Source organism: Apodemus sylvaticus, chromosome 1, assembly GCF_947179515.1.
Source record: "Apodemus sylvaticus chromosome 1, mApoSyl1.1, whole genome shotgun sequence".
Taxonomy (NCBI): domain Eukaryota; kingdom Metazoa; phylum Chordata; class Mammalia; order Rodentia; family Muridae; genus Apodemus; species Apodemus sylvaticus.
The window spans coordinates 57,029,352-57,055,627 of NC_067472.1; the positions used below are offsets into that span (position 1 = coordinate 57,029,352).

A 26,276-nucleotide genomic window follows, 5' to 3' on the forward strand; every position below is an offset into this window, starting at 1 on the left:
CAGCAGTGGAAACCCTAACTAAGACAGTGGTGTATCTCTTTAATCCCAGCATAAGGGAGACAGGGGCAAGGGGATCTCTCAGAGTTCGAGGCCAGCCTGGTTAACACAGATCTAAGACAGCCAGGGCTGTGTAGAAAGACCCTGTCTCAAAAAGAAAAAAAAAAGGTGCCTTCAAGGAAAGACTTAGAAACAAGCCTTGACTTGAGCCAATAACCCTTGTTCTCTGACTTCTAAACACAGGAAACATTTAATGGTCCACATTACAGGGTGACTGTCAACCTCAGAAATAGCTTGCATGGCACACGAACCAAGCTCTCAGCCTGCCCCTCCCAGGCTGCGGTAAACAAACTCCAGCTCCATCCTGCTGCGCTCCCACTTAGCCCTTATCACAGGCCTCCATGAGGCTCTTCTGGGGACACTTAGTGATTGTCACGTTGCTTCTGAAGGTTTGTAGGGAATAGTGATGTCCTGCCACTGCCCCACAGTGGACAGAGACCAGACTCGGGAAGACAGGAAGGCTTAGGAAGAGATGGAGATGTGGCAGTGGGAGGGGCTGCGAGCGAGTCAAGGGGAAAGGCATGAAAGCAAGGACTCTGTCACTAGGCATGAATGGAGCCCAAGACTGTTGCCTGGATACAAGTCAAACGGGGCTGGAGATGACCTGGGAGAGCTCCACAGGCATTTAAGATCCAAACAAAGCCGGGCGCTGGTGGCGCACGCCTCTAATCCCAGCACTCTGGGAGGCAGAGGCAGGCAGATTTCTGAGATCCAGGCCAAGCCTGGTCTACAGAGTGAGTTCCAGGACAGCCAGGACTACACAGAGAAACCCTGTCTCTAAGGGCGTGGCACCAGAAGGTTCCTTTTGGTCTTGCCAGGAAGCTGGTGCCCAGTGACTGCCAGCTCGCCTTTCTGGTCCTCACTTCACCTACCTCCACCGGCTCCTGCAGCATCCGCTGCCCTGTGCGCCTGCCCTGTACGCCTGCCCGGGGACATAGAATTCTGAACCGGAATGAAGTACTGGTGAAAGAGGACACAGGCTGGCAGGCCCGCATCTGCCTTACAACTTCCTTTTGTGGCATCTTCCCCAGATCTGGTCTTGAGTGTGCCCTTGACACGAGAACTCAGGGCAAATCAATGCCTCTGCTTCCTATTTCCCTCACAGAGGGAAACTGCCACCCTCTCCCCTTTAGGGCGTGGCTGCCCTTTAGGAGTCAAGCCCCTTCTCTGGCAGGGCAGAGCTGCTGAGGGAACAAAAGCCCCTCATAGCTCCGGTTCGTGGGAACTCAGCTGAGTGCCAGGAGCAGAGCTAGGGAACTGGAGCCACGAGGGGCACCCAGGGGCGGGAGGGCTGGGCGGATGCCAGGACACTGGTCCTTAGATCCTTCCATCTGTCCTGCTTTCTGGAGTCACCCTGGGTGTGGTTTCCTTCCCTGGACCCCAGGTTCCTTGGGCTCCCCGCCCCCTCACAACCTGTGAGCTGAGTCCTCACTTTGCTGGCCCGGAGCCTGCCTGACCCACCTGACGGTTCTGCACACGCGCATCACTCCTCCCTGCAGCCCAGACTGTAACCTGCCAGACAGGTCTTGACTAGGAATGGGGGGGGGGCGGTTCTCTCTTTGTTTTGTTTTGTTGAGCTTTTTGTTTTGATTTTTTTTCCCCCAAGACCCCTGAGCAACCCCTCCAGCCTCCTGGTTTGTTATTTCTTCTCTGGCTGGCTGATTGGTTGTTTTGGTTTTCTTGAGACAAAGCCTCACTCTGTATCTCAACCTGGGACAACACATGATGCATATACACACTCCATTACATACACATAAAATAAACATTCTTGCTACACAGAGAAACCCTGTCTCAAAAAAAACAAAATAAAATAAACATTCTTTTAAAACCCCAGGATTGTGACTGGAGAGATGACCCAGTGGTTAAGATGATTGCCTTCTCTTCCAGAGGACCTGGGTTCAATTCCCAGCACCTACATGGAAGTTGACAACTGTCTAGAACTCCAGTTCCAATACCCTCATACAGATACACATGCAGGCAAAACACAATGCACATGAAATTAAAAATAAAATTATTCAAAAAAAACAAAGGGGAAGTTTGTTATATATCCCTAATAACATTTTTTTTTTTTTTAGTTTTAAAACTAATCCACTGGGACTGGAGAGATGGCTCAGAGGTTAAGAGCACTGGCTGCTCTTCCAGAGGTCCTGAGTTCAATTCCCAGCAACCACATCGTGTGGCTCACAACCACCTAATTAGATCTTGTGCCCTCTTCTGGCCTGCTGCATAATAAATAAATAAACCACTGGTATGGGTGAGGTGGTGCATGCCTTTAAGCCAAGCACTCGGAGGCAGGTGGTCTACAAGGTGAGTCCAGGAAGGACTATTCTACAGAGAAACCCTGTGAAACCATGAAAGAAACTTTGAAAAACAAACAAACAGCTAAACTGCTGGACTAGCCAGGCACAGTGCCATGGTAGCTTATGTCTGTCATCCTAGGTAGAAGATCAGGAGTCTGGGGCCCCAGGCGATAGTGGCACATGCCCTTTACCCCAGCACCGGAGGCAGAGGCAGATGGATCTCTGTGAGGTCAAAGTCAGCCTGATCCACAGAATGAGTTCCAGCACAGCCAGGGCTACACAGAGAAACCCTGTCTCAAAAGACAAAGCAAAAACAAAAGAGGTGGGTCCAGCCTCAGCTACACATTGAGTTCAAAATCAGAAGGGACCTTGTAAGGACCAGTGAGTGTGGCTTAGATGCACGAAGCTGTAAGGGGGTTGAGGCCCCAGCACAGTGGAGGCCTGGGGGCTGGGATCTGAATCATGGGTGTGCCTCCTCCCATCTTTCCAACATCACATCGATGCACTCAGCCAACCCACCGCGAGGACTTGAGTCCTGGGAACAGCCCAGCTCTGTGCTTAAGAGGACAGGAAGGGAGGGGCATTGGCGTGCTAGGAGCTGATCTAGGGGGGCCTGGGCCTGAAAAGAGTGACATGGGAGGCTGGCAGAGGTTGGGAGTCATACTATAAATCCAGCCATAAGGAAAGCATTGGACAACATTTGAACCTAAGAGTCCCAGGCCAGGGTCAGCTGTGGGTGGGCTTGGTGGGAATCTGGTTCTGACTGGGAAACCTCCAAAGATGTCCCAGAGGGCAGACACCAATGGCGGACACCAGGATGGGCTCCATCAGCTGTGTTCAGGCAACTGGCCACCTCTCACACACCCTCAACTCTTCTGCTCCCTGTAGCAATGTCCTGGAAATGCCTAGGGTACAGTGGACTGCCCTCAGACCAGACTGAGGCAAAGCCAGCTCCACATTCCCAGCCCCACCCTCCTCCAGCCTCAGGCTCTTCCTGCCCAGAGCCTGCCTGACAGCTGAAGGCCTGCAGCTGCCCTGGCCCAGAGGCCCCTCAGAGGTCTCCAGGACAGCTGCTGCCCATGACCCCACTGACCCTGGGTCCTGGACACTTCTCTCTGACAGCACAGCCAGCCCTGTCTCCACTGGCCACTCCACTCTCCTGATCATGCCCAGAGCCTCTGGGGCTGTCCCTGCACACAACAGGAGCTCGACTATGAGGGAGAGAAGTCAACAGCAGGGGCTGTCAGTCTCTAGCCCTCGGACTCTTCAAAGGAAGCTTTTCCACGTGGCAGGAACAGCACGGGAACGGAGGGCTCTCCTCCGGCCCACTTACTGCACCTAGTCAGTTCCAATCACTCTTACCAAACGGGCAGAGAGGGAAAGGAAGGTCATTCCTGGGGCTCCCTAGAGCCCTTCTGATAACAGAAGCTGCCCCTAGGGATATGTGTCCCTGGGTTTGGGGTTATCCACATATCCTGTTCAAACTAAATGTCCTCCTACCTCCTGAGTGCTGGGATTATATGACCATGCCCAGTTTATTCAGTGTCAGCGATTTAACCCAGAGCCTCGCTCATGCTGGCCACGCGTTTTGCCAACTGAGCCACATCACTGACCTTTTTTTTTTTTTTTTCCAACATTCGAGACAGGGTTTCTCTGTGTAGCCCTGGCTGTCCTGGAACTCACTCTGTAGACCAGGCTGGCCTCGAACTCAGAAATCCTCCTGCATCTGCCTCCCAAGTGCTGGGATTACAGGCATGCACCACCACCGCCTGGCTTTTTCAACACTTATTATTTATTTGGATGGGTCATGCGTGTGAGAGTTGGGTCTCCCCTCCCTCCCATCATGTTGGTTCTGGGGACTGAATCATGAGGTCAGAGCATCATGATTTCTAGGCAAGTGCCTTTACCTGCTGAGCCTTCTCACCAGCTTTTTAAAAATGGTTGATCTTTATTATTTTTAACTTGTGTATGTGGGGGGCTAAGTGCATGTGAGTGCTCTAGGTCCCCTAGGAGGTATCAGAACCCACGGGAGCTAGAGTTACAGGCAGCTACGGGCCACCTGATGGCCGATGCTGAGGACTGACCTCTAAAGAGCAGCAGGTGCTCCCCGCCACTGAGCCACCTCTCCAGCCTCCTCCCATACCCCATCCATTAACAACAAAAATAGTCACAACGTCCTTGCCACTTTATTTCTGAAGTGCCCCATAGCTTGTCCCTTATGCTGTTCACTCTGATCTCTGAGGACAAGGACAATCGTGTGCACTGTTGTCTCAGTTCAGATAGAGTGCGTGGCACACACTGCCGCGAGTGCTCGGATCACATTCTCACACCATCGTGCCTGGCCGGAATTCAGCATGCGTGTACTCAGGGTGGTGCTTATCCAAACCACAGCAAGCAGTCTCCAAACATATCGCCAACAGGAACGGCAGAGGCCCTGACAGATGGCTTTCCCCAGCCCCGTCAGAGTCATCTGTCCCCAGCGGAGCCTTCCCTGGGACTGCCGTCAGTCCCTGCAGGATTTGGGGGGCTCAACTTGTCTAAATATTTAGTATTTGGGTAAAAAAAAAATGAGAGGGACCTTGCTTACTAACAGCCCTGGGGGTGTCTGTAAAAGCTGCTCATGCTGTCATTCCTGGGAGAATTGGGTACCTGGAGGTCAGGGGTGATGGCGAAACTGACTCTTGATAGGACTGAGTTTGGGGCCACATGAAAAGATACCTTGTTGTGGGGAAAAGAAAGAAAGAAAGAAAGAAAGGAAAAAGAAAGAAAGAAAGAAAGAAAGAAAGAAAGAAAGAAAGAAAGAAAGAAAGAAAGAAAGAAAGAAAGAAAGAAAGAAAGTGAGTCTGAGCTGGGCATGGGAATGCAAGCTGCAATCCCAGCATTCCAGAGACAGTCGGAAGAGTTAGACACAAGTTCAAAGCCAGTCTAGTCTACATGGTGAGCATCTTATTAAAAGCCAGTCTATGGGCTGGAGAGATGGCTCTGCGGTAAAGAGCACTGACTGCTCTTCCGAAGGTCTTAAATTCAGTTCCCAGCAACCACGTGGTGGCTCACAGCCATCTGTACAGCTTCAGTGTACTCATACACATAAAATAAATAAATAAATCTTTTTTAAAAATGGCTGGAGAGATGGCTCAGCTGTTAAGAGCACAGACTGCTTTTCTGAAGATCCTGAGTTCAAATCCTAGCAACCACATGGTGGCTCACAACCATCCGTAATGAAATCTGATGCCCACTTCTGGTGTGTCTGAAGACAGCTACAGTGTACTTACATATAACGATAAATAAATCTTTGTTGTTTTTTTTTGTTTTGTTTTCTTTTTTGGATTTGGGTTTTTGTTTTTTGAGACAGGGTTTCTCTGTATAGCCCTGGCTGTTCTGGAACTCACTCTGTAGACCAGGCTGGCCTCAAACTCAGAAATTCGCCTGCTTCTGCCTCCCAGAGTGCTGGGAACAGTCTACATGGTGAGCAGCTGTCTTACTTAGGGTTTCTGTTGCAGTGGTGATGAAACTCCATGACCAAAAAGCAAATTGGAGAGGAAAGGGTTTATTTGACTTATACTTTGATATCATGGAAGGAAATCAAGACAAGAACTGAACAAGAGTCTGGAAGCAGGAGCTGATGCAGAGTCCATGAAGGGGAGCTGCTCACTGGCTTGCTCCCCATGGCTTGTTCAGCCTGCTTTCTTATAGAACCTGGGTCCACCAGCCCAGCCCAGCCCAGGGGTGGCTTCACAATGGAGGCCCCATCAGTCACTAATTAAGAAAATGGCCTATACAGCCAGGCAATGGTGGCGCACGCCCATAATCCCAGCACTTGGGAGGCAGAGGCAAGCAGATTTCTGAGTTTGAGGCCAGCCTGGTCTACAGAGTGAGTTCCAGGACAGCCAGGGCTACACAGAGAAACCCTGTCTCAAAAAAATAAAAGCAAAAAAAAAAAAAAAAAAAAAAAAAGGAAAAGAAAAAAAAAGAAAATGCCCTATAGCTGAATCTTACATAGGCATTTTTCCAGTGGAGGTTTCTTCCTTTCAGCTAACTAGCTTGTATTAAGTTGACAAAAAACTAGCCAGCACAGTGAGTTTGAGACCAGGCAGAGCTATATAGTGAAACCCTGTCTCTAAATTACGAAAAGAATGCCTGGTGGTGGTGGCAGATGCCTTTTAATCCCAGCATTTGGGAGGCAGGGGCAGTTGGATTTCTGTGAGTTCGAGGCCATCCTGGTCTATATAGAGTGAGTTCTAGGACAGCCAAGACTACACATGGAAACCCTGTCTAGAAAAACCAAAAAGGAGGAAAGGGAGGAGGAGGAGGAGGAGGAGGAGGAGGAGGAGGAGGAGGAGGAGGAGGAGGAGGAGGAGAAAGAAAGAATGAAAGAAAGAAAGAAAGAAAGAAAGAAAGAAAGAAAGAAAGAAAGAAAGAAAGAAAGAAAGAAAGAAAGAACATTCTTCTAATTGCAGCATGCCCCTGTAGGACACCTATTGCATTCCCAATGCATTCAGCAACCATCATGATTATCTCTGATCTTTAGTTACTCATTAAAGGGCCTTTACTTCTCAGTGACAAGTGATAGAAACCATAACAAAACCCTAAGCAAAAACTGGAATTTGTTAGCTAATATAATGAAAATGCTTTGGGTATGTCTGGGACCAGGAGCATAAACAACTTAATAGATTAATTTTCCTGGCTCTGCATTCTTTATTTGGAGGGAGGGTAAGACTGAGATGGGTTTTGAGTAGTCTAGGCTAACCTTGAACTCACTCCGAGGCTGAGCCTGGCCTTAAACCCCTGACCCTTCTGCTTCTTCTCTGCTGCTCTTCTTCTCAGCAGGCCTGTCCCTTACCGCGCAGAGCCAGCCCCAGCATCGCCAGCCTTGGCCTTTGGAACCCTCACAGTCCCACGGAGTTCTGAAGCTCCTGCTTGCTTTCACCCTTTCCACCCTGAACCACCACAATGGCTCAGACTGGCCAAGTCCAAGCCTCCGCCATTTAGAGGCTGGGGTGTGGCTCACTCACACTGGAGACCAGAAAGTTGGGACTATACCCAGCTGGCGTTCTCTACAGCCCAGGGGTGGTGCTGTAGCCAATAGAGCAACAGTCTCTGGATGACATGGTCATGGGCCAGTCTGATCTGAGAGATTCCTGATTTGATGATTCCTCCTTTCAGGTAATTCTGGGCTGTGTCAAGTTGGCAAAAGTAACCAGTCCATCCCTTACTGTGCCTTGCTCTACTGTATGTCTCAACTGTGGTCACACCCTGTACGCCAAGTCCTCTAGATCTCAGTGTCTCCAGTGCCCTTATCAGTACTCAGAGGCAGGCAAATCTCTGTGATTTAGAAGCCAGTTTGGTCTATACAGTGTGTTGCAGGGCAGCCAGGGCTGTGTAGAGTGACCCTGTCTCAAAAAAAAACAAACACAAAAGGCCTTTTAGGATCTACATCCACACACACCTGCAACATCACCAGTTGGGGGAGGGGGGGTGAGAGTGAAAACTACGATTGGAAAGATGTCCGTAATAATGACAAGGTACCTAGGAAGCCCTAGGCCTGGGAGGTCCTGCAGGCAGCCCCTGATGACCCTTTCATTTATTACCAATGGCAGCCATGGGGACAAGACACTCCCAAAAGTCTCTAAGAGGAAGCATTTGGGCTCGTCCCTTCTAGGACAGGACTGTCACCACTCTGGAAAACCCCATGGTACTACGCAAGAGGCCAAAACTCAAACCTAAAGGAAAGTCCCCCAGGAAGGGCCTACCACCCAATTCCCAAGGAGGGCTCCCGGGCCGAGGCCACCAGCTAGGGTAAGCCCATGGGTAACTATTCATCTGGAACCCCAGCCCTGGATGTCAAGTTCTCTGAAAGGGAGGAGGGGAAGGCGGGGCTTGGCAGGGATCCCAGGGAGGAAGGAAACAAAACAATCAAGAACAAATCCAGCCGGGCCTGGGGTGGGCTCAGGCCACAGGCGCTGCGGGCCAAGCTGGGCTAGGCCATCAGAGGCTCTCTGGGGTGCACACAGCTCCTTCACCAGATGCCCTGTGCCCAGAAGGGGCGCTTGCATACCTCTTGAGACCTCCATCATCCCTTCCCAGTGTCTACCTCTCAGGGCTCTGTATTTCTAAGATGTGGAGAACTTGCTCCAGCCCAACCAAGAGGAGGGGGACTCCCGCTTAGTCTCTTCATTCTGCCAACCGTTGGGGGAGGGACTTCCGACCGGACTCTCCAGGGCCCACAGAGGTCAGGGCCTAGGATGAGGGCAATTTCCAGGAAGAAGTGGCAGGGATGGGAAGGAAGGACTGAGTCAGTCTGTGTGGTCATCTCCGTGGGGGGAGGAAGCTGTAGGGCTGAGCCCAGTGGGCCTTCCTAGGGCGGGGAGGCTGAGGCCAGAGAGTGAACTAAATTCCCTCTTCTAGAAGATCCATCATAATCGCTTCTCGGCCTTTTGGCTAAGATCAAGTGTAGAAGATCCATCATGGATTACATTGCCATTCTCTGTGCCTTCTGGGCCCTACTCCTCAGCCGCAGCGGTGCCTCAGAACCTTCCCAGTGGGCACATGATGTCCCAACTGGGATGTCTGAGCTGAACACAGGGTCTAGGCTGGGAGCTGTCCCCAAAGAGCTAAGTTAGTCCAGCTCTACCCAGCTCACACGCACCTCGGTCTTTACATGTAGTCTGCGGTGAGTGGGGAGGGGTTGTGTAAAAAGCTGGGTTTGTAACTGAAAAATCTTATTTTATTTTTCTTCTGGTTTGAGACAAGGTGTCACTCTGTAAACTAGCCTGGAACTCAGTATGTAGCCCAAGTTGGTCTAGAAATTATGGCAATCCTCCTGTCTCAGCCTTTTGAGTGCTGGGATTAAAGGCACATACCACAGTGCTCCAACTAAAAATTCCATTCTATAAATGATTAACTGTGAGACACCAAATGGCAATGCCAGGTATGTCTGCACAACCCCGCCCACTGGGACTCTCTTCAGAGACTCTGTTTCTAGCCTGTCGGTAAGTGGAGGAAAAGCTAAGGGTCCTCCTTAAACACTCGCCCAGGGCAGAACCCAGGGCCAGGACTTTCCAGGCGCAGGCCAGGTCGTTGTCTTGCTCAGGATAACATCAAGGGCTGAGGAGCCATCCAAGCTCCGAGCCAAAGCTTTTCCCATCCAGGGCGACAGAAAACAATTCCCAGAGCAGGCGCGCTGCAGCTCCCTACAAACCCTCTCCAATTCCACCCCACCATCTACCCCATACAGAGACTGCCCACCAAGGGCCCTGGGCTGCTTGCTGCCAGCTCAGCCCTCGGCCTTGGAAAAGCACTTAAGACCCCCCAACCTTCCACTCCTATAACTTCCTGTTTAGTTGCCAGCTCTGGTCCCGGAGGCTGGAGTGTCTGAGAACATCTGGATACCAGCTGGCAGGGTATCCAGGGAGGGCCCTCATATGGCCTCATCCCCTGGCAGAAGACAGAAGGGAGACTGGGTAGATGGAGGAGAGGGAGAAAGAGAAAGTGGGCTTGACCCTCCAGCCCTTCCAGAGTTGGAACTAAATGTTTTGTGGACTTAGAGCCCTCTGATCTAAACAGCCCCCGGCAGGCCCCACCTCCCAACATGGCTGCTGTGGGGAGTAAATTCCCAGCATATCTCTTTCAGGGACACACTTTTACCCCTACCACAGTGTAGCCCAGGTCCTTTTCCTGGACTGTCCTTAGTTTTTCTCTGAGCCTTCAGACTAGCACTGATACATGCTGTGGAACTGAGCATGAAATCTGTCAACTAGAGATTAAATACTGGCACGGGGGGGGGGGGGGGGGGGGGGAGGCAGGTGGACCTCTGTGAGTTTGAGGCCAGCCTGGTCTGTGTAGAGTCTCAAGTCAGTCCAGTCAGGGCTACTATGTATTAGTAAGACACTTAAAGAAAAAAAAAAAAGCAGTATAAAAAGATTAAATTCTCAGCTTTCTTCATTTATTTCATTTTCCACTATTGATACTGGAATAAATTGACACGAGCTTGCTTGGTGGCTTAATACAGTACACCTGGGCTGGAGAGAGGGCTCAGGGCTTAAAGTGCAGCTCACTCCGAACGGCCTACGGTCCCCGGAACCCAATGCCCTGCGGTCCACACCACCTGTAATGAGGTCTTCAGGAGCTCTGCCTGCACACATCCGCACGGAGGCACACATATGCACCACCAACAACAAAGGAGTCACAGAAATGTTCTGTAGGTCAGAAGGCCAGTGAGGCTAAAGTGGAGCTGTTAGCGTGGCTGCTGACTCTGGAAGCTCCAGGGCAGAATCTGTCCGTCTCTGTCTCCTGCTGTTGGAAGTCCAGAGGTCCTTGGCCCTCCAGCCCTTCTTTCATCTCTAAGAATAGCACCATGGCATCTTTCTGGCTTGCCCTTTCCTTCCTTACATTTTACAAGTTTGACTTATGTCCTAGTCAGGGTTTCTATTCCTGTACAAACATCATGACCAAGAAGCAAGTTGGGGAGGAAAGGGTTTAATCAGCTTACAGTTCCAAATTGCTGTTCATCACCAAAGGAAGTCAGGACTGGAACTCAAGCAGGTCAGGAAGCAGGAGCTGATGCAGAGGCCATGGAGGGATGCTACTTACTGGCTTGCTTCCCCTGGCTTGCTCAGCCTGCTCTCTTAAAGAACCCAAGACTACCAGCCCAGGACTGGCACCACCCACAAGGGGCCCTCCCCCCTTGATCACTAATTGAGAAAATGCCCCACAGCTGGATCTCACAGAAGCACTTCCCCAACTGAAGCTCCTTTCTCTGGGATAACTCCAGCCTGTGTCAAGTTGACACACAGACCCAGCCAGTGCACCTTGTTCTATGGGGAAGCCTGTGGGAATGGCTCGCTCCTCCCACCATGTGGGGTCATCAGGCGCTTATGGAGCAAGCGTGAAGCCCTGGGCTCTGTCCTGAGCACTGAATGACCCACCTGTGGTGATGGCTGTCTGTAATCCCAGCACTCAGAAGGTGGGCCAAGCCCTTTCACTGTGACCCTCCCCGCTTTCTCTGCCTGCCTCGGCCTCCCAAGTGCTGGGATTACAGGCATGTGCCACTACTCACTATGCTGCAGGCCTGCCTGGCCTGGAACTCACCTTGGACCAGGCTGACCTCAGACTTGAGTTAGCTGCCCTGCCTCTGCCTCCCCAGCTCTCTAGCATTGGGTCACAGCTCACCGCCAGGCGGCTTCTGCTACATCTTTCGTTCAGTTTGGCCCATTCAGGACAATCTTGGTTTTGTTTGTTTGTTTGGTTTGGGTTTGGGTTTGGGTTTGGGTTTGTTTTGTTTTGTTTTGTTTTTGTTGGACTTTTGGATTTGGTTTTTCAAAACAGGGTTTCTCTGTATAGCCCTGGCTGTCCTGGAACTTACTCTGTAGACCAGGCCGGCCTCAAACTCAGAAATCTGCCTGCCTCTGCCGCCCAGAGTGCTGGGATTACAGGCGTGCGCCACTACCACTGCCTGGCTCAGGACAATCTTTATTCCTTTTCTTTCTTTAAAAAAAAATTACACTGAAAACACACACAGGGTAATCCCTGTGAGTTCAAGGCCAGGCAGGGCTACATAGTGAGTTCCAGGTTAGCCAAGGCTATGTAGAGAGACCTGCCTCAAAAAAATAAATGACACCAAGCTTTGTGGAGGTAGTGTGTGTGTGTGTGTATGTGTTTGTGTGTGTGAGTGTATGTGTTTGTGTGTGTGTGTGTGTGTGTGCCATGGAGCACATGGAGATCAGAGAACAACAGTTCAACAGTTGATTCCTGGGCTGGAGAAATGGCTCAGTGGTTAAGAGCACTGACTGCTCTTGCAGAGGCCCTGAGTTCAATTCCAAGCAATCACATGGTGGTTCACAACCATCCGTAATGGGATCTCTTCTGGTGTGTCTGAAGACAGCTACAGTGTACTCATAAACATAAAATAAATAAATCTTTTTTAAAAACTACAAATACCCTCCCCCAAAAAACCCAAAAACAAAAAAGAAAAAAAGAACACTTAGTTGGGCAGCAGTGGTGGCACACGCCTGTAATCCCAGCACTTGGGAGGCAGAGGCAGGCAGATTTCTGAGTTCGAGGCCAGCCTGGTCTACAGAGTGAGTTTCAGGACAGCCAGGGCTATACAGAGAAAACCTGTCTCGAAAACAAACAAACAAACAAAAAGTACAAATAATTTTTTTAAAAAAAGTTGGTTTCCCCCCATCTTCCACCATGTAGGCCCCAGAAATCAGACTGAGGTTGCCAGGCTTGGCCGCAAGCACCCTTACATGATGAGTCTACACTCATAATGGTCTCCTTTTATTTTGGGGCTTGAATTTACTATACAGCTGAGGAGAATAATTTTAAGCTCCTGATCCCCCTGCCTCCACCTTGAGTGCTGGTCTTACAGCCGTGCTCCATCACGGGCTCTTCAGTCCAGTGCTGCCGACAGAGCCCTGGCTTTATGGTGCTCCACGGCGCTCTAGGAACTGAAGCCCATGCTAACCCAGGACACTCTGTTAAAGTCAGCTGAGCAGGGCATGTGGCTCACCCCTCTAGTCCCAGCTCTGTGGGAGGTTGAGGACGGTGGGGAGCTTGAGCCCAGGAGTTCAATCAATTAGAATTCCTGGTAATTCCCTCTTTCCACATAATAAAATGGTCCCAGAGGTTAAAACATCGAGCTCTTGATCTAGAAGTTTGTGCATGTGTGTGAGTGTAAGATTATGTGTGTGTGCATGTGTGTGTGTATGTATGTGTGTTTGTGTATATGTGTGTACATGTGTGACTGGAGATTAAACAGAAGGACTGACATACAGGGAAACTCACTGAGCTCCCTGAGCCTTCTTCCCTGGCCCAGAAAAGAACATGGTCCTCTTTAGGGAAGCATAACTCAGTCCTTGCCATCCTCCCCTCCTTTCTGGCCTGTCTGACAGACTCCCCAACCCCAGCACCCCCCCCCTAGACACACACCCCTGTTCACATCTGCTATCTGGAAACCAAGCATCCTGATTTCTCTCCACCCAGAATTGTCCACCTCTTCTTTCGCCGTACTCCTCTTAGCACTTGTCCACCCTGAAAGGCGTCAGCCTATGCCTGGAACCTCGAATTTCTTGAGTCCTGACCCCTCAGCTTCCCCTAACCACAAACAGACACTCAACGAATTTACTCACAAAACCGAACAATAAATAGTTTCCCTCCATTCATCTCATCGACTTTAGGACCTGCCCTTCAATAACTGTCTCTGATCCTATCCTAAACCACCCACCTCAGAAACCACCTAGCAGGACAGCAAACTCAGGCCAGCTCTGGCTGTGTCTTTGTCTCTGTTTTTCTCTGTGCTTCCCGACCCTGAATCTTTTTCGCCCCCTTCATCACTCTCCTAGGTTAGGGCAAACTCTTCAAGACGCTCTTAAGTTTGTAAGGTGCTTGTAAAGCCCCGTTCATTCTTGTAGAGTCACAGTGCAGGCGCCTCCCGGGTCCCAGTCCTTCCATCAAGGAAACCCATCCAAGGATGCTCAGAGATTTCTAAAGAATTCTTTCTTCCGGCCTTTGTTGGCCCAGTGCTTCTAGCCTAAAGTTTTTATTCCAACGCGAACAGCTGGCGTCCTCGTGTGTATCCACCCTTGTTACCCCTCGGTGATCGCCCTCAGCGCCTGGAGGCTGAGGCTCTGGACTCTTGGAATCCAGCTCTGAGCCTCTGTAGAAAGGAGAACCTGGGCGGTGCCGCGGTGGGCGGGGTGTGTAGGTGGGGTTCGAGAAGAGCGGCCCGGAGATTGGCTCCCGGTGCTGGGGGCGTGGCTTAGGCCCAAGGTCTGCACAGTAAGTTCCCAGGCCCTCCCTGATCCTCTATCCTAGTCGCACAGCTCTGCAGCTTTGCCCGCGCTCCTCAAGGTGAGTTCCGACTAGGGTTTTGCAGGCCTCCCGGGCTCCCTGGAGAATGCTAGCCAGGCGGTGCTCTGTTCTGGCCCAGATCAGGTCCATTATCTGGGGTCTGGGTCCCCGCCCCCTACCCAAGACCTCCCGCAGCACCCAAGGGGCTGTGCTGTCAGTCTCACAGCTTCTAATTGCACTTCTATGCTGGCCAGAGACCCGGGACTAGGGAACATCCTCTTTTCGGCCTGGGCTGGAGGCCGTATTTTTAGCGGATGGTGAGGTGTCCTCCTATCTTTAGCTGCAGTGTTACTGAAATGGATCTGGGCCGCTCTGGGTAGCGGTTGACTGGGAACCTGGAGGGGTCGGCACAGGAACAGGAGCTAGGGCTGAGCAGCCGGACTCCTGGGAGGGCGGGGGCCTGCACGTCCGAAGTCTGGCTGTGCGCCAAGCAGACACTAAGACTTCGCCCAGGCGGAGAAGCTCAGGCAAGGCCCCTCCCAAATATCGGAGTCCCGGACAAGGTCCCCGATAATTGCAATTCTACCCTCACCGTGGTCTGATTGTGCAACCCAGAGTAAAAGGCCCTATGGGCGATCCACCTCGGGTACTGGAGCACGCAGTTCCTCGGTGGGCGTCTGCCTGGAGCGGGTATGCTCGGTGGGACCCTAGAACCCCGGGTTATAGCAGGGGCGCGCGCGCCACCTAGCGACATCGTACTACAGAGCGATCTCTGCAGGAGAACCAGATTCTGAGTTGGCCTTGTCAGGTCTGGCAAGAGGGGACCTATGCCTGGGAGGCGAGAAGGGTTTGATTTTTGTTCTTGATGCAACCTCTTCCTGGGAGATCCGAAGTGCTTGAGGAAAGCCTTGCAAATATTTGCTGAATATGTCCTCTGATAGTGACTGTGGATTCGTCTATTGTGCAGAAGCCTCTTGTTTCCAGAATAGCAGTGGGTCAGCTTATTTTAAAGATAGAGAAGGTGAGTTCAGTCCCAGAAGGAAAGGTTCATTGCTCAAGGTCACAGAGTCCCAGGTGGATCTAGTTTTCAAACCACTCCCCTTGGGCTGGCGAGGCGGCTCAGCGGAAGTCTCTTGTTGAGCCCGCTTGGAGACAAGTTCCTTTCCCGAAACACTGAAGATGGTCTCCACCGAGTAGTCTTCTGACTTCCACACACATTCCGTACTACACACACACACACACACACACACACACACACACCAGCTTTCTAGTTTTTATAAGTAAACAGATCTCTAAGTTCAACTTGCCTGTTCTACAGAGTGAGTTCCAGGACAACCAGGGCTACACAGAGAAATCCTGTCTTGAAAAACCAAAACCATAAACCTTTTCAGTAAGTCCTTAGAGAGGGGGCAAACCCAGAGCTGGGTATGGCGGCACACACTTTTTTATTTTTATGTTTTGAGTATTGAATGTTTTACAGGATCTCACTGTTCCGGGAACTTACTATGCAAACCAAGCTGGCCTCAAACTCACAGAGTTCTGCCTGCCTCTGTCTCCCAAAAGCACTCGTCACCACGCCTAGCTGGGTGGGACACTTTGTCCCAGCACGTGGGAAGTGGAAGAAAGCAGATCTCTGTGAGTTTGAGGCCAGCCTGATATAAAAAATAAGTATAAAAATATATAAAAGTATAAAAAATAAGTGGTGTGTAGTGAGGGGAGGCATTAGTTTTGAAGTATCTGTGTCGGGAGGGGAATTTTCATGAACATCCTGCGTGAACAGGGGCTAAATGTTCTCCATGACCAGAGATGATCTGCCTCTAGGAAGTCATTTTCTCTGAGTGAGGCCCAGGGTTGCTGTCCAGGGCAGCCCACAGAACTGGGGTGGCTTTCATGTCTGCATCCCATTGGTGGAGGAAGCTCCTCGAGGAGCCTGGTCCTAATCAGGGCTCCTTATAGTGCTGCACACTTGCAAGCTGGGGGAAGTGGCAGCCAAGAGATATGGCTGTATGGGGGGTGGCTGGAGACTCATAGCTTTTCTCTGCTCCCCATCCCTAGCACCACGGGTGTGGTTCCTTGCCTTGGAGCCACGGGGACCAGCCTTGGTACCATTGCCTTCCCTTGCTAGTTGGATGGCCTTGGTAAAGTTACTTAATATCTCTGAGGTTCCACTCCAGCAGCTCTCCAAGACAGTAGCGGTACCCACCACAACCTGCCTTCTAGAGTTAACATGTAAGGAACTCTGTGGCAGGCTGGAGCCCCTGGTCCTGTGGTGGCCAGATCTTCTATTTAGAGTCGCTGGTTGTTGTTCCCAGCTTTCTCCTGGGTGGTTGATACCGGCCCCACCCTTCCCTTTAGCCTAAGTTCTCCTCACATCTGGATTTGGGTGGGAACATCTGGCTCAGAGTGAGACAGCTGTCAGGGATGCCCAGTTTGCTGTGGAAACATCCAAGCTGTCTTGGCGATCTAGTGTGATGGAGTGACGGTAGCGAAGGACCTGGCCCAGGATCTCAGCAAATCTCACCAGTCATCGCGACTCTCCCTCAGTGGAAAGTCACCAGCAAATAGAACAGATTAGAAATTGTCAGCAGGCCAGGCGGTGGTGGCACATGCCTTTAATCCCAGCACTTGGGAGGCAGAGGCAGGCAGACTTCTGAGTTCGAGGCCAGCCTGGTGTACAGAGTGAGTTCCAGGACAGCCAGAGCTACACAGAGAAACCCTGTCTCAAAAAACCAAAAAAGAAAGAAAAGAAATTGTCAGCAGGCTTTGCATTTGGTGTGGTGGTCACAGGATTCAAACACTTTGTGTGTGAAGACACACAAAGAGTGTGTCTTCATCAGACAGTGTCCCTAGACTTAGGTAGAACCCACCACTAGGAAGTGGTTGCTTTGTTTCTGGTGCTGCAGGTGCTCTGGGGTTAGAGGCGTCCAGTGTCCACAGCTCTGCATGACTGGCCTGGGATGTCGGGCGGACCTCCGGGCGGGGTCTCCTGAGCAAGGTCCAGTGCTGGGATGGAGAGTTAGGACTCTGCCCTGCCCTGCATCCTGCCGCCTCCTTCCTGCTCCTCCTGCTCACCCTAGCCTGGCAGAGGAAATGGCTCAGGTGTGGAGAAGGATGGACTCCTCTGGCTTCAGTTCCGGCCCCGCCCCTAGCTGCAAAGTGCGCTTGGACAGTTTGCCTTTGTACAGGACTCTGGTGTGGACATAAATGAGCTTGAGGGACCGGTCAAGCCCTCCAAACGCCAAGTGTTCCCTGCCGAGGGACTGGAGGGTGCGCCTGCTCCACTCCTCCCTGTTCAATCAGCGGGACACCCATTCACAGTGTATTTCTTCCATCTGAAAAATAGCTTTGGCTTTTTGTTTTTCTGACTACATAAACAATACTTGCTTATAAGAAACTGATGGCTGGGGTGTAGAACTATTTTTTTGTTTTTTGTTTTTAGACTTGTATTTATTTTGTGTTTTTAGACAGCATCTCAAAAAAGAAAACTGCATTTTAAAAAAAGATTTATTTATTATTATATGCAAGTACACTGTAGCTGTCTTCAGACAGCACCAGAAGAGGGCATCAGATTCCATTACAGATGGTTGTGAGCCACCATGTAGTTGCTGGGATTTAAACTTAGGACCTTCAGAAGAGCAGTCAGTGCTCTTAACTGCTGAGCCATCTCTCCAGCCCAGAAAACTGCATTTATATAAAACTCTGAACAAGTGCACACTGTAGCACCACCTACACTGAATCCAACATACAGAGGTGGTTAGTGTCACACTGAATCCAACATACAGAGGTGGTTAGTGTAACCCTTGTGCAAGGGTGACACTCACATTTGTGAAGCATCACACATTCTTTTTATTTTATTTATTTATTTATTTATTTATTTATTTATTTATTTATTTTTTCACACATTCTTTTTAAAAAAGATTTCTCAAGCCTGGTGGTGCCTTTGACAGCTGTGCATGCCTTTGACCCCAGCACGTGGGAGGCAGAGACAGACAGATCTCAGTTCGAGGCCAACCTGGTCGACAGAGTGAGTTCCAGGACAGCCAGGGCTACACAGAGAAACCCTGTCTTGAAAACTGAAACAAACAAACAAACAAACAAAAAAGAAAAACAAACGACGACAGACCGGACCCTGGCAGTGGATCGCAGTGAATGGCAGTGCATCCATAGTCAATGCTTTTAATACATGGTGCCCTTTCAGGGCTGGTTGTTTTTGCAGAGGTTGGGTTCCCAGAAATCACATGGAGCTTGCAACCATCTGTAACTCCAGTTCCAGGGCATGCAGTGCCTTCTTCTGACCTGTGGGCACCAGCTATGCATGTGGTACACTTATATACTTGCAGGCAAAACACTCATACATATAAACCTTGAAAAAAAAAAGTTGCGGGGCTGGAGAGATAGCTCAGTGGTTAAGAGCGCTGACTGCTATTCCAAAGGTCCTGAATTCAAATCCCAGAAACCACATGGTGGCTCACAACCATCTGTAAGGAGATCTGACACCCTCTTCTGGTTGTGTCTGAAGACAGCTACAATGTATTTAGATATAATAATAAAATCTTAAAAAAAAAAAGTTGAGCTGGAAAGATGGTACAGAGGTTAAGAGCACTGACTGTTCTTCCAGAGGTCCTGAGTTCAAATCCCAGCAACCACATGGTGGCTCACAACCATCTGTAATGAGATCTGACTCCTTCTTTTGGAGTGTCTGAGGACATATAATAAATAAATAAATCTTTTTGTTGCCATTGTTGTTTTGTTTTGTTTTGAGACAGGGTTTCTTTGTGTAGCCCTGGCTGTCCTGGAACTCACTCTGTAGACCAGGCTGGCCTCGAACTCAGAAATCTGCCTGCTTCTGCCTCCCAAGTGCTGGGATTAAAGGCATGCGCCACCACTGTCCGGCTAAATAAATCTTTAAAAAAGTTAATGGCGTCCCTTTGGCCATGTTTCCACATTTTGCTTGTGGGAACCCAAAATGTAGCTGATGCTTCTCCAGCTAGGCCTGGAATCCGCCAGGAGCTACATGGCAGCCCATGGAGTTTTAATGTTCAAATGGGGATCGTATGTTTCAAAGCTCTCAGCAGAATGCCAACCACCTAAAAAATATCTGAACACCCTGCCTCATCTCTCTCAGTGCTGGGCCTCGAGGATGGGCAGACAGAGCCCATCAGATCAGATCCAGCCTCGCTGCTAAGGGCCTGACCTGAGGGAGGAGGCAAGGGGAACCTCCGACTGGGAAGGGATTCATTCACTGGGTTGGGTACCTGTTGCCAGCTCTGGACCAGGCCTGGGCAGGAGGGGCAGGTTCCAAACTCTTCACCCTCAGTTGTGTAGGGAATTAAAACAATGGTGAGAAGTCAGGGATCAGAGTGAATATCCAGGCAGGAGCAATGAGCAAAGACTCAGTTTCACCTCCAAAGAGACTTGAGGCGGGGCGTAGTGGCTTACATTTTAACTGCAACGTTTGAGAGGCAAAGGCAGGTGGATCTCTTTGTGTTCCAGATCACAGTGAGCTCTAAGTCGACCAGGGCTACAGCATATATGTTTGTTTAAAAACCAAGCAAAGCAAAGAGGGGCTGGGAGGCCTAGCGTTATTCTGTAAGACACCATGGGTTTGTAAAGACAAGTACTTTATGGACCTTTTTTTTTTTTTTTTTTTTTTTTTTTTTTTTTTTTTTTTTTTTTTGGTTTTCCAAGACAGGGTTTCTCTGTGTAGCCCTGGCTGTCCTGGAACTCACTCTGTAGACCAGGCTGGCCTCAAACTCAGAAACCCACCTGCCTCTGCCTTCCAAGTGCTGGGATTTGCCTCTGCCTTCCAAGTGCTGGGATTAAAGGCGTGTGTGCCACCACTGCCTGGCAGACACGTACTTTTTATTAGGTATCCCCTAAAGAGAACGTTGATACAGGGACAGTAGAGATAAAAAAATGATCGGAGCTGCCTTTCTTTTCTTCCTGAGACAGGGTTTCTCTGTGTAACCATGAATGTCCTGAAACTCTATCTGTAGACCAGGCTGGCCTCGAACTCACAGAGGTCAGCCTGGCTCTGCCTCCTGAGTGCTGGGATTAAAAGCTTATACCACCACTACCTGGCTTTATTTTTTTTCTTTTCAAGATAGAGTCGTATGATTTAGAGCAGACTGACCTCAAAGTCAGAGGTCTACCTGCCTCTGCCTTCCTTGTGCTAGGATTAAAGGTGTAATCCACGAAGCCCCATAGGAGAGTTGGCTTTTTAAAGTTATTTTTATTATTATTGTGTGTTTGTGAGTGTGGGCACGTCACAGCCTGCGTGAGGAGGTCCGAGAACACCTCCCGGAGCTCTGCCCTCCCACTGTGGTTCTGCAGCTTCCCCAGTAGGAGTGTGCCCCACCGAGCCATCCCACCTGCCCCTTTCCCACTTGTTAGCTTTCCCCATCCCCTCAGACAGCCCTGTATACCTGTGGCTCCACAGCCAAAAGTTGGTGTGTAGTCAAGGATGACCTGCTGCTCTTGATCTCCTCGCCTCTACCTTGCAAGTGCTGAGAGTCCTGGCCAAACCACCATGCACGTGTGCATGAAATGCCGGGACTAAGGTGGGGCTCCCTGCACATTAGGCTATCACTATAACTGAGCTACTCCCCCAACTCTTCTTGTTGTGTATTGTTTTGAGGCAGGGTCTCATGTAGCCTAGGCTAGCCTTGAACTCCTGATCTTCCTGTTGTGCCTCCAGAGTGCTGGGATTACTGGTATGCACCTCACTTCAACTTGCTTTGTCTGTTGTCTTCCTGTTCCTGACTTATGCATTCCTTCATTTCAGTCTCAACTCTGGACTAAGAATCTTCGAACAAGAGCAAAACCCACTGCCGCTGAGGAGACCTCACCTTCTGCCTCCAGTTCTCTGAAAGGACTTTCATCCATTTGGGAAGAGAGTGGGGTGTATTCACCACCCTGGCTTTGTTGGCCTTTAATCTTTTTTTTTTTTTTTTTTGACACCTTGGGCCAACTTTGACATCTCACTCTGTAGTTTTTGTTTTGTTTTTGGCAAGAGTGGACATTGGCCCCCTGGAGCCTGTTTTGGGCGGAGGGTGTTGAGAGGGCACTGAGGACAGCAGCCAGGACTGTGCGCTAAAGCCACCATGTCCACCAAGGTCCCCATCTATTTGAAACGTGGCAGCCGCAAAGGCAAGAAAGAGAAGCTTCGGGACCTGCTGTCCTCAGACATGATCAGCCCACCACTTGGGGACTTCCGTCACACTATTCACATTGGCAGCGGTGGCGGAGATGACATGTTTGGGGACATCTCCTTCCTGCAGGGCAAGTTCCATCTCCTTCCAGGAACAGGGGTGGAAGAGGCTGAGGAGGATGGCAGCTTCGACCTCCCCTTCCAGTTTACTCGCACCACCACAGTGTGTGGGCGAGAGCTCCCGGATGGGCTGTCGCCTCTGCTCAAAAATGCCATCTCCCTCCCTGTAATTGGCGGCCCCCAGGCCCTCACTCTGCCTACAGCCCAGGCTCCACCTAAGCCTCCTCGGTTGCACCTTGAGTCACCACAGCCTTCTCCAACATCCTCCCCACCGGAGGCAGGAAATGTGGATGTCTGGAGGATTCCAGAGGCTGGCTCACCCCACAACGGGATGAGCCCTGAGCCAGAGGCCGAGGAGCCCTTCCTGTCCCATGCCAGCTCCCTGCTGTCTCTGCACGTGGACCTGGGGCCTTCTATCCTGGATGATGTCCTCCGGATCATGGATCAGGACCTAGGCCATGTGCAGATCCCTACATAAAGCCTTTGGCTGACCAGGCAGGTCACCCAGGCTGTGGTGATATCTGGAGACATCTATGGACAATAGCCCTGACCTAGGAGTCAGGATCCCAGGTCACACCTATGGGTGCTGGCCAGTGACTGTCATTTTGAGCCTTGGTTTCCCCTTCTCCCAACGGACAGAGAATATCTTTGTTGTCATCTAACACCATCCACATGGGACCCATGCAGAAGTGGCCCTAGGGACTCCTGAGTCTCCTTGGTTATTTGACCCTCACTGCCAATTGCCCCCTTTCCCTCAGGTCCCTTGTGGGGAAGACTGCTAGAATGGAGCCTACCTCCTCTACAGCCATCCCCCAGACCAGTACCATGGGTATGCTTTCTGTGTTCTGGTCTGGAGCATGGTGTCCATAAAGCATGACATCTCCTGCCTTGTGTCCTGTTCCGTCCCTTCCTCACATGACCGGGGGATTCTGGTTGCAATAAAACATGCTGCTGCTGGTGGCTGAACATCCTGTACCCTTGTCCTGGGTTTCCTTCTGAAGGTGGGCCATTCTCTATGAACAGTGGGCTCACATGGAAATGCCCACCCTAGAAGATTCTGCAGAGGTTGAGCCTTCCCTGGGGTCGGGGGTGGGGGGGGTGGGGGTGTGTGTGTGTGTGGGGAGGTGTGGGGGTGTGTGTTGTACTTCAGTCTGCACTCACAGTGAAAAGTAGAATAATTGGCACTGGTTACTTTGTTGCTGTGACAAATATCTGATGAAAACAGTTTCCAGAAGGCCTTTCCTGATTCCTGGTGCAGTCCAGTCCATTGTGTTGAGGAGTCATGGGAGCAGGAGCTTGAGGTAGCCAGTCACACCTTGTGTCCACAGTCAGGAAGCCAAAAGTGATGACTGTGGGTGTTTCCATTACACAGACATTCCATTTTTTAATATTTATTTATTTATTATATGTAAGTACACTGTAGCTATCTTCAGATGCCAGAAGAGGGAGTCAGATCTTTTTATGGATGGTTGTGAGCCACCATGTGGATGCTGGGATTTGAACTCATGACCTTTGGAAGAGCAGTCAGTGCTCTTACCCGCTGAGCCATCTCTCCAGCGCCTCCCTTACTTTCTTTTATTCAGTCTGGGACTGAAGCCCATGAGATGGTGCTACCCACAGTCAGGGTGGCCTTTCCGCTGCCATTAACTAGATCTAGAAAGTCTTTCACAGATACCTCCCAAGTCTCCATGGTCAGTCTTATCTCATTAAGTTGACCACCAAGACTAACTACCACCCAAACCAAGTCTCAGTGGTCGATTGTGGACATCGATTTAAGTGTTTGGCAGGGAGGGGCTGGAAGGATGGGCCACTGGATACGAATTCTGGCTGCTCTTACAAAGGGACTGGGTTCAGTTTATGTGGTGCCGAGGATTGAACTCAGAACTTCTTGTATGCTAGGTTGGCACTCTACCAACTGAGCTACATGTTTGCCCTTCAATCAATGCTATACCACAGTTTATATTGCAAAAGGCTGAGATGAGCTGATAGGGGAATGGACACAGGAGTGGGTAGAAATTCTGTATTTGTGATAATAAGGCTTTTATGTTTTCTGACAAAAAAGAGAGATGCAGTATCCTGTGTATCTATGGGTTCTACATTCATGAATTGGACAAACTATGGGTCAATATACTTTTCAAAAAAATTGCAGGGGGCCAGGCAGTGGTGGCGCATGCCTTTAATCCTGGCACTTGGGAGGCAGAGGCAGGTGGATTTCTGAGTTTGAGGCCAGCCTGGTCTACAGAGTGAGTTCCAGGACAACCAGGGCTACACAGAGAAACCCTGTCTTGAAAAAACAAAACAACAACAAAAAAAAAAAAATTGCAGGGGACTAGAGATGGCTCACTGGTTAAGAGAATTGGCTCCTTTTCCAGAGGACCAGGGTTCAATTCCGGAACCAGAAGTTCAATTTACGGGGCAGCTCATAAGCATATGATGCCCTCTTCTGGCCTCCTTACCTCCCCACCAACCAGCACCAAGCACACCAGTGATGCACAGACATTCCTGCAAACAAAACATTCATATGCATAAAATAAAATTTTAAAATAAAAATAAAATTGCACTTGAGGGCTAGAGATATATCTCAATGGTTAAGAGTATTTGCTGAAAAGAAAAAGAGCATTTGCTGTTCTCCAGAGGACACATACAGAATACATTCACACACACACATACACAAAGTAAATCTTTAAAACAACAAAAGCAGTAAATGCCTATCAGTGGTGACCCATGCCTTTACTCCTAGTACTTGAAAGGCAAAAGCAGGAGGATCTTGGTGAGTTTGAAGCCAACCTGGTCTACACAGTGAGCTCAGATACAGCCAGGGCTATGTAGATAGACCCTGTCTCAAATACAACTTTTAAATCCCAGCACTTGGGAGGTAGAGGCAGGCAGATTTCTGAGTTCGAGGCCAGCCTGATCTACAGAGTGAGTTCCAGGACAGCCAGGGCAACAGAGAAACCCTGTCTCGAAAAACAAAACAAAACAAAACAAACAAACAAAAATTTTAAAAGCCAGTGTACTACTGTAGGAACACTTGGCATTGTCAGCTGTTCAATAAATGCTTGTGTGCACCCTGGGTCTTCCCTTTGATTGTGGTATTTGAAGGATATGGTGCCTAGACAAGTTAAAGAGGGGAGGTTCTTCCTTCTATTTCCAGCTACCGCAGTGTAGGGATCTGGGAACCCAAGGCAATAACGCCATCCTCCAGTGGCTCCTCTAGTCTCAGCTTAGGTCTCGAGTGAGGCTGGATGGGTAAGGATGTAAGAGAGGTGCCTCTCTTACCCACCCCACCCCACCCCACCCAGCCAGAAGAGAGGCTCCCTCAGCACTGAGGCTGCAGGAAAGTGAGACAGCCCTTAGCTCCCTGCACTCTCACAGGCTCTGCCAGGGTCTGCAGGTGACATTCCAGCACTCCATGTGGTTGGTAGCCAGGTGTAAGCTTTGGGGGGAGTGGAGGATGGGGGTGGGGGTGTCTGTGGTGGTTTGAATATGGATGGCCCAGGGAGTGGCCTTGTTGGAGGTATGTTACTGTGGGGGTAGGCTTTGAGAGACCTTCCTCCTAGCTACCTGGAAGCCAGTCTTCCTGTTTGTCTTCTGAATAACATGTAGAACTCTCAGCTCCTCCAGAGCCAGGTCTACCTGAGTGCTGCCATGCTTCCTGCTATGATGACAATGGACTAAAGGGCTGAAACTGTAAGCCGGCCCCAATTAAATACTGTAATTATAAGAGTTGCCTTGGTTATGGGTCTGTTCAGAGCAATGGAATCCCTAAGATAGGATCCCATTGAGCCAAGGTATCCAAGAGAAGGTTGGATCCTGGAGTTCAATTTACAGACAGTTGAGCCTCTGTATAGTGTAAACTTAGGTTTTTCAAAACTGACTTTACAGCTGGGCGGTGGTGGTGCACACCTTTAATCCCAGCACTCTGAAAGGCAGAGGCAGGCGGATTTATGAGTTTGAGGCCAGCCTGGTCTACAGAGTGAGTTCCAGGACAGCCAGGGCTACACAGAGAAACCCTGTCTTAAAAAAACCCAAAAAAACAAAAAACAAAAACAACAAAAAAAAAAAAACCCTGACTTTACTTATGGTTTTTTGGGTTTTTTTTTTTTCTGAGGAAGGGTTTCTCTGTATAGCCCTGGCTGTCCTGGAACTCACACTGTAGACCAGGATGGCTTTGAACTCAGAAATCCGCCTGCCTCTGCCTCCTGAAAGGTGTGCGCCACCTCGGCCGACTATTTAGGGTTCTTAACCCTTTTAGTCCACCAGCCAGAGGTAGGGAAAAAGCAAGGTTAATAGGCAAAGGGAGTTGTGGACCTGTTTAGAAGCACTTCCTTTGGACAATTCACTCTTCATTGTCAGGATACCTTCAGACCAGTTCAATAGCAAACAGCAAACATGAGTCAGCATCAGTGGCACAATCCTGCAGAAGCTGCAAGGCTCTGCTGCAGCGGCCGGAATTACCCAGAATACTCTAGAAGTTGTTTAGAGTTTCTCTCTATGAAGTAAAGGGCAGCGATGGCAGGGCAATGCAAGGCCTTCCTCTCACTGTATGCAGGGTTCCATTTATATTCTTTCTAAACATCACACACCCTCGAAAGAATGTTTTCAGCAAAATATCACATGCCCTCTTACAAGACAGTTTCCAGAAAAACATCATATGATACAACTGAGTTGTTAAAGAATCCAGAAATTTCCACGTCAGTGTAGGTTTTTGTTGTTTGTTGCTATTGTCCTTCAGGTTTTCTTTTTTCTTTTTGGTTTTTGGATTTGGTTTTTTTCGAGACATGGTTTCTCTGTATAGCCCTGGCTGTCCTGGAACTCACTCTGTAGACCAGGCTGGCCTCGAACTCAGAAATCCGCCT

General features: G+C 49.9%; 1 protein-coding gene across 1 annotated transcript; it reads left to right on the forward strand.

The window, feature by feature from the left end:
- The first annotated feature begins 14,114 nt into the window (after positions 1-14,114).
- Positions 14,115-22,390, forward strand: Cdc42ep2 (CDC42 effector protein 2). The gene is made up of 2 exons (XM_052191911.1): positions 14,115-14,207; positions 20,932-22,390. The coding sequence occupies exon 2, from the start codon at positions 21,251-21,253 to the stop codon at positions 21,893-21,895; it is 645 nt and encodes a 214-aa protein (XP_052047871.1). The 5' UTR covers positions 14,115-14,207; positions 20,932-21,250; the 3' UTR covers positions 21,896-22,390.
- The last annotated feature ends 3,886 nt before the right edge of the window (positions 22,391-26,276 follow it).

Bases quoted from the DNA above. Each gene is read 5' to 3' on its own strand.
- Cdc42ep2 (XM_052191911.1), top strand. From the start codon at position 21,251: ATGTCCACCAAGGTCCCCATCTATTTGAAACGTGGCAGCCGCAAAGGC.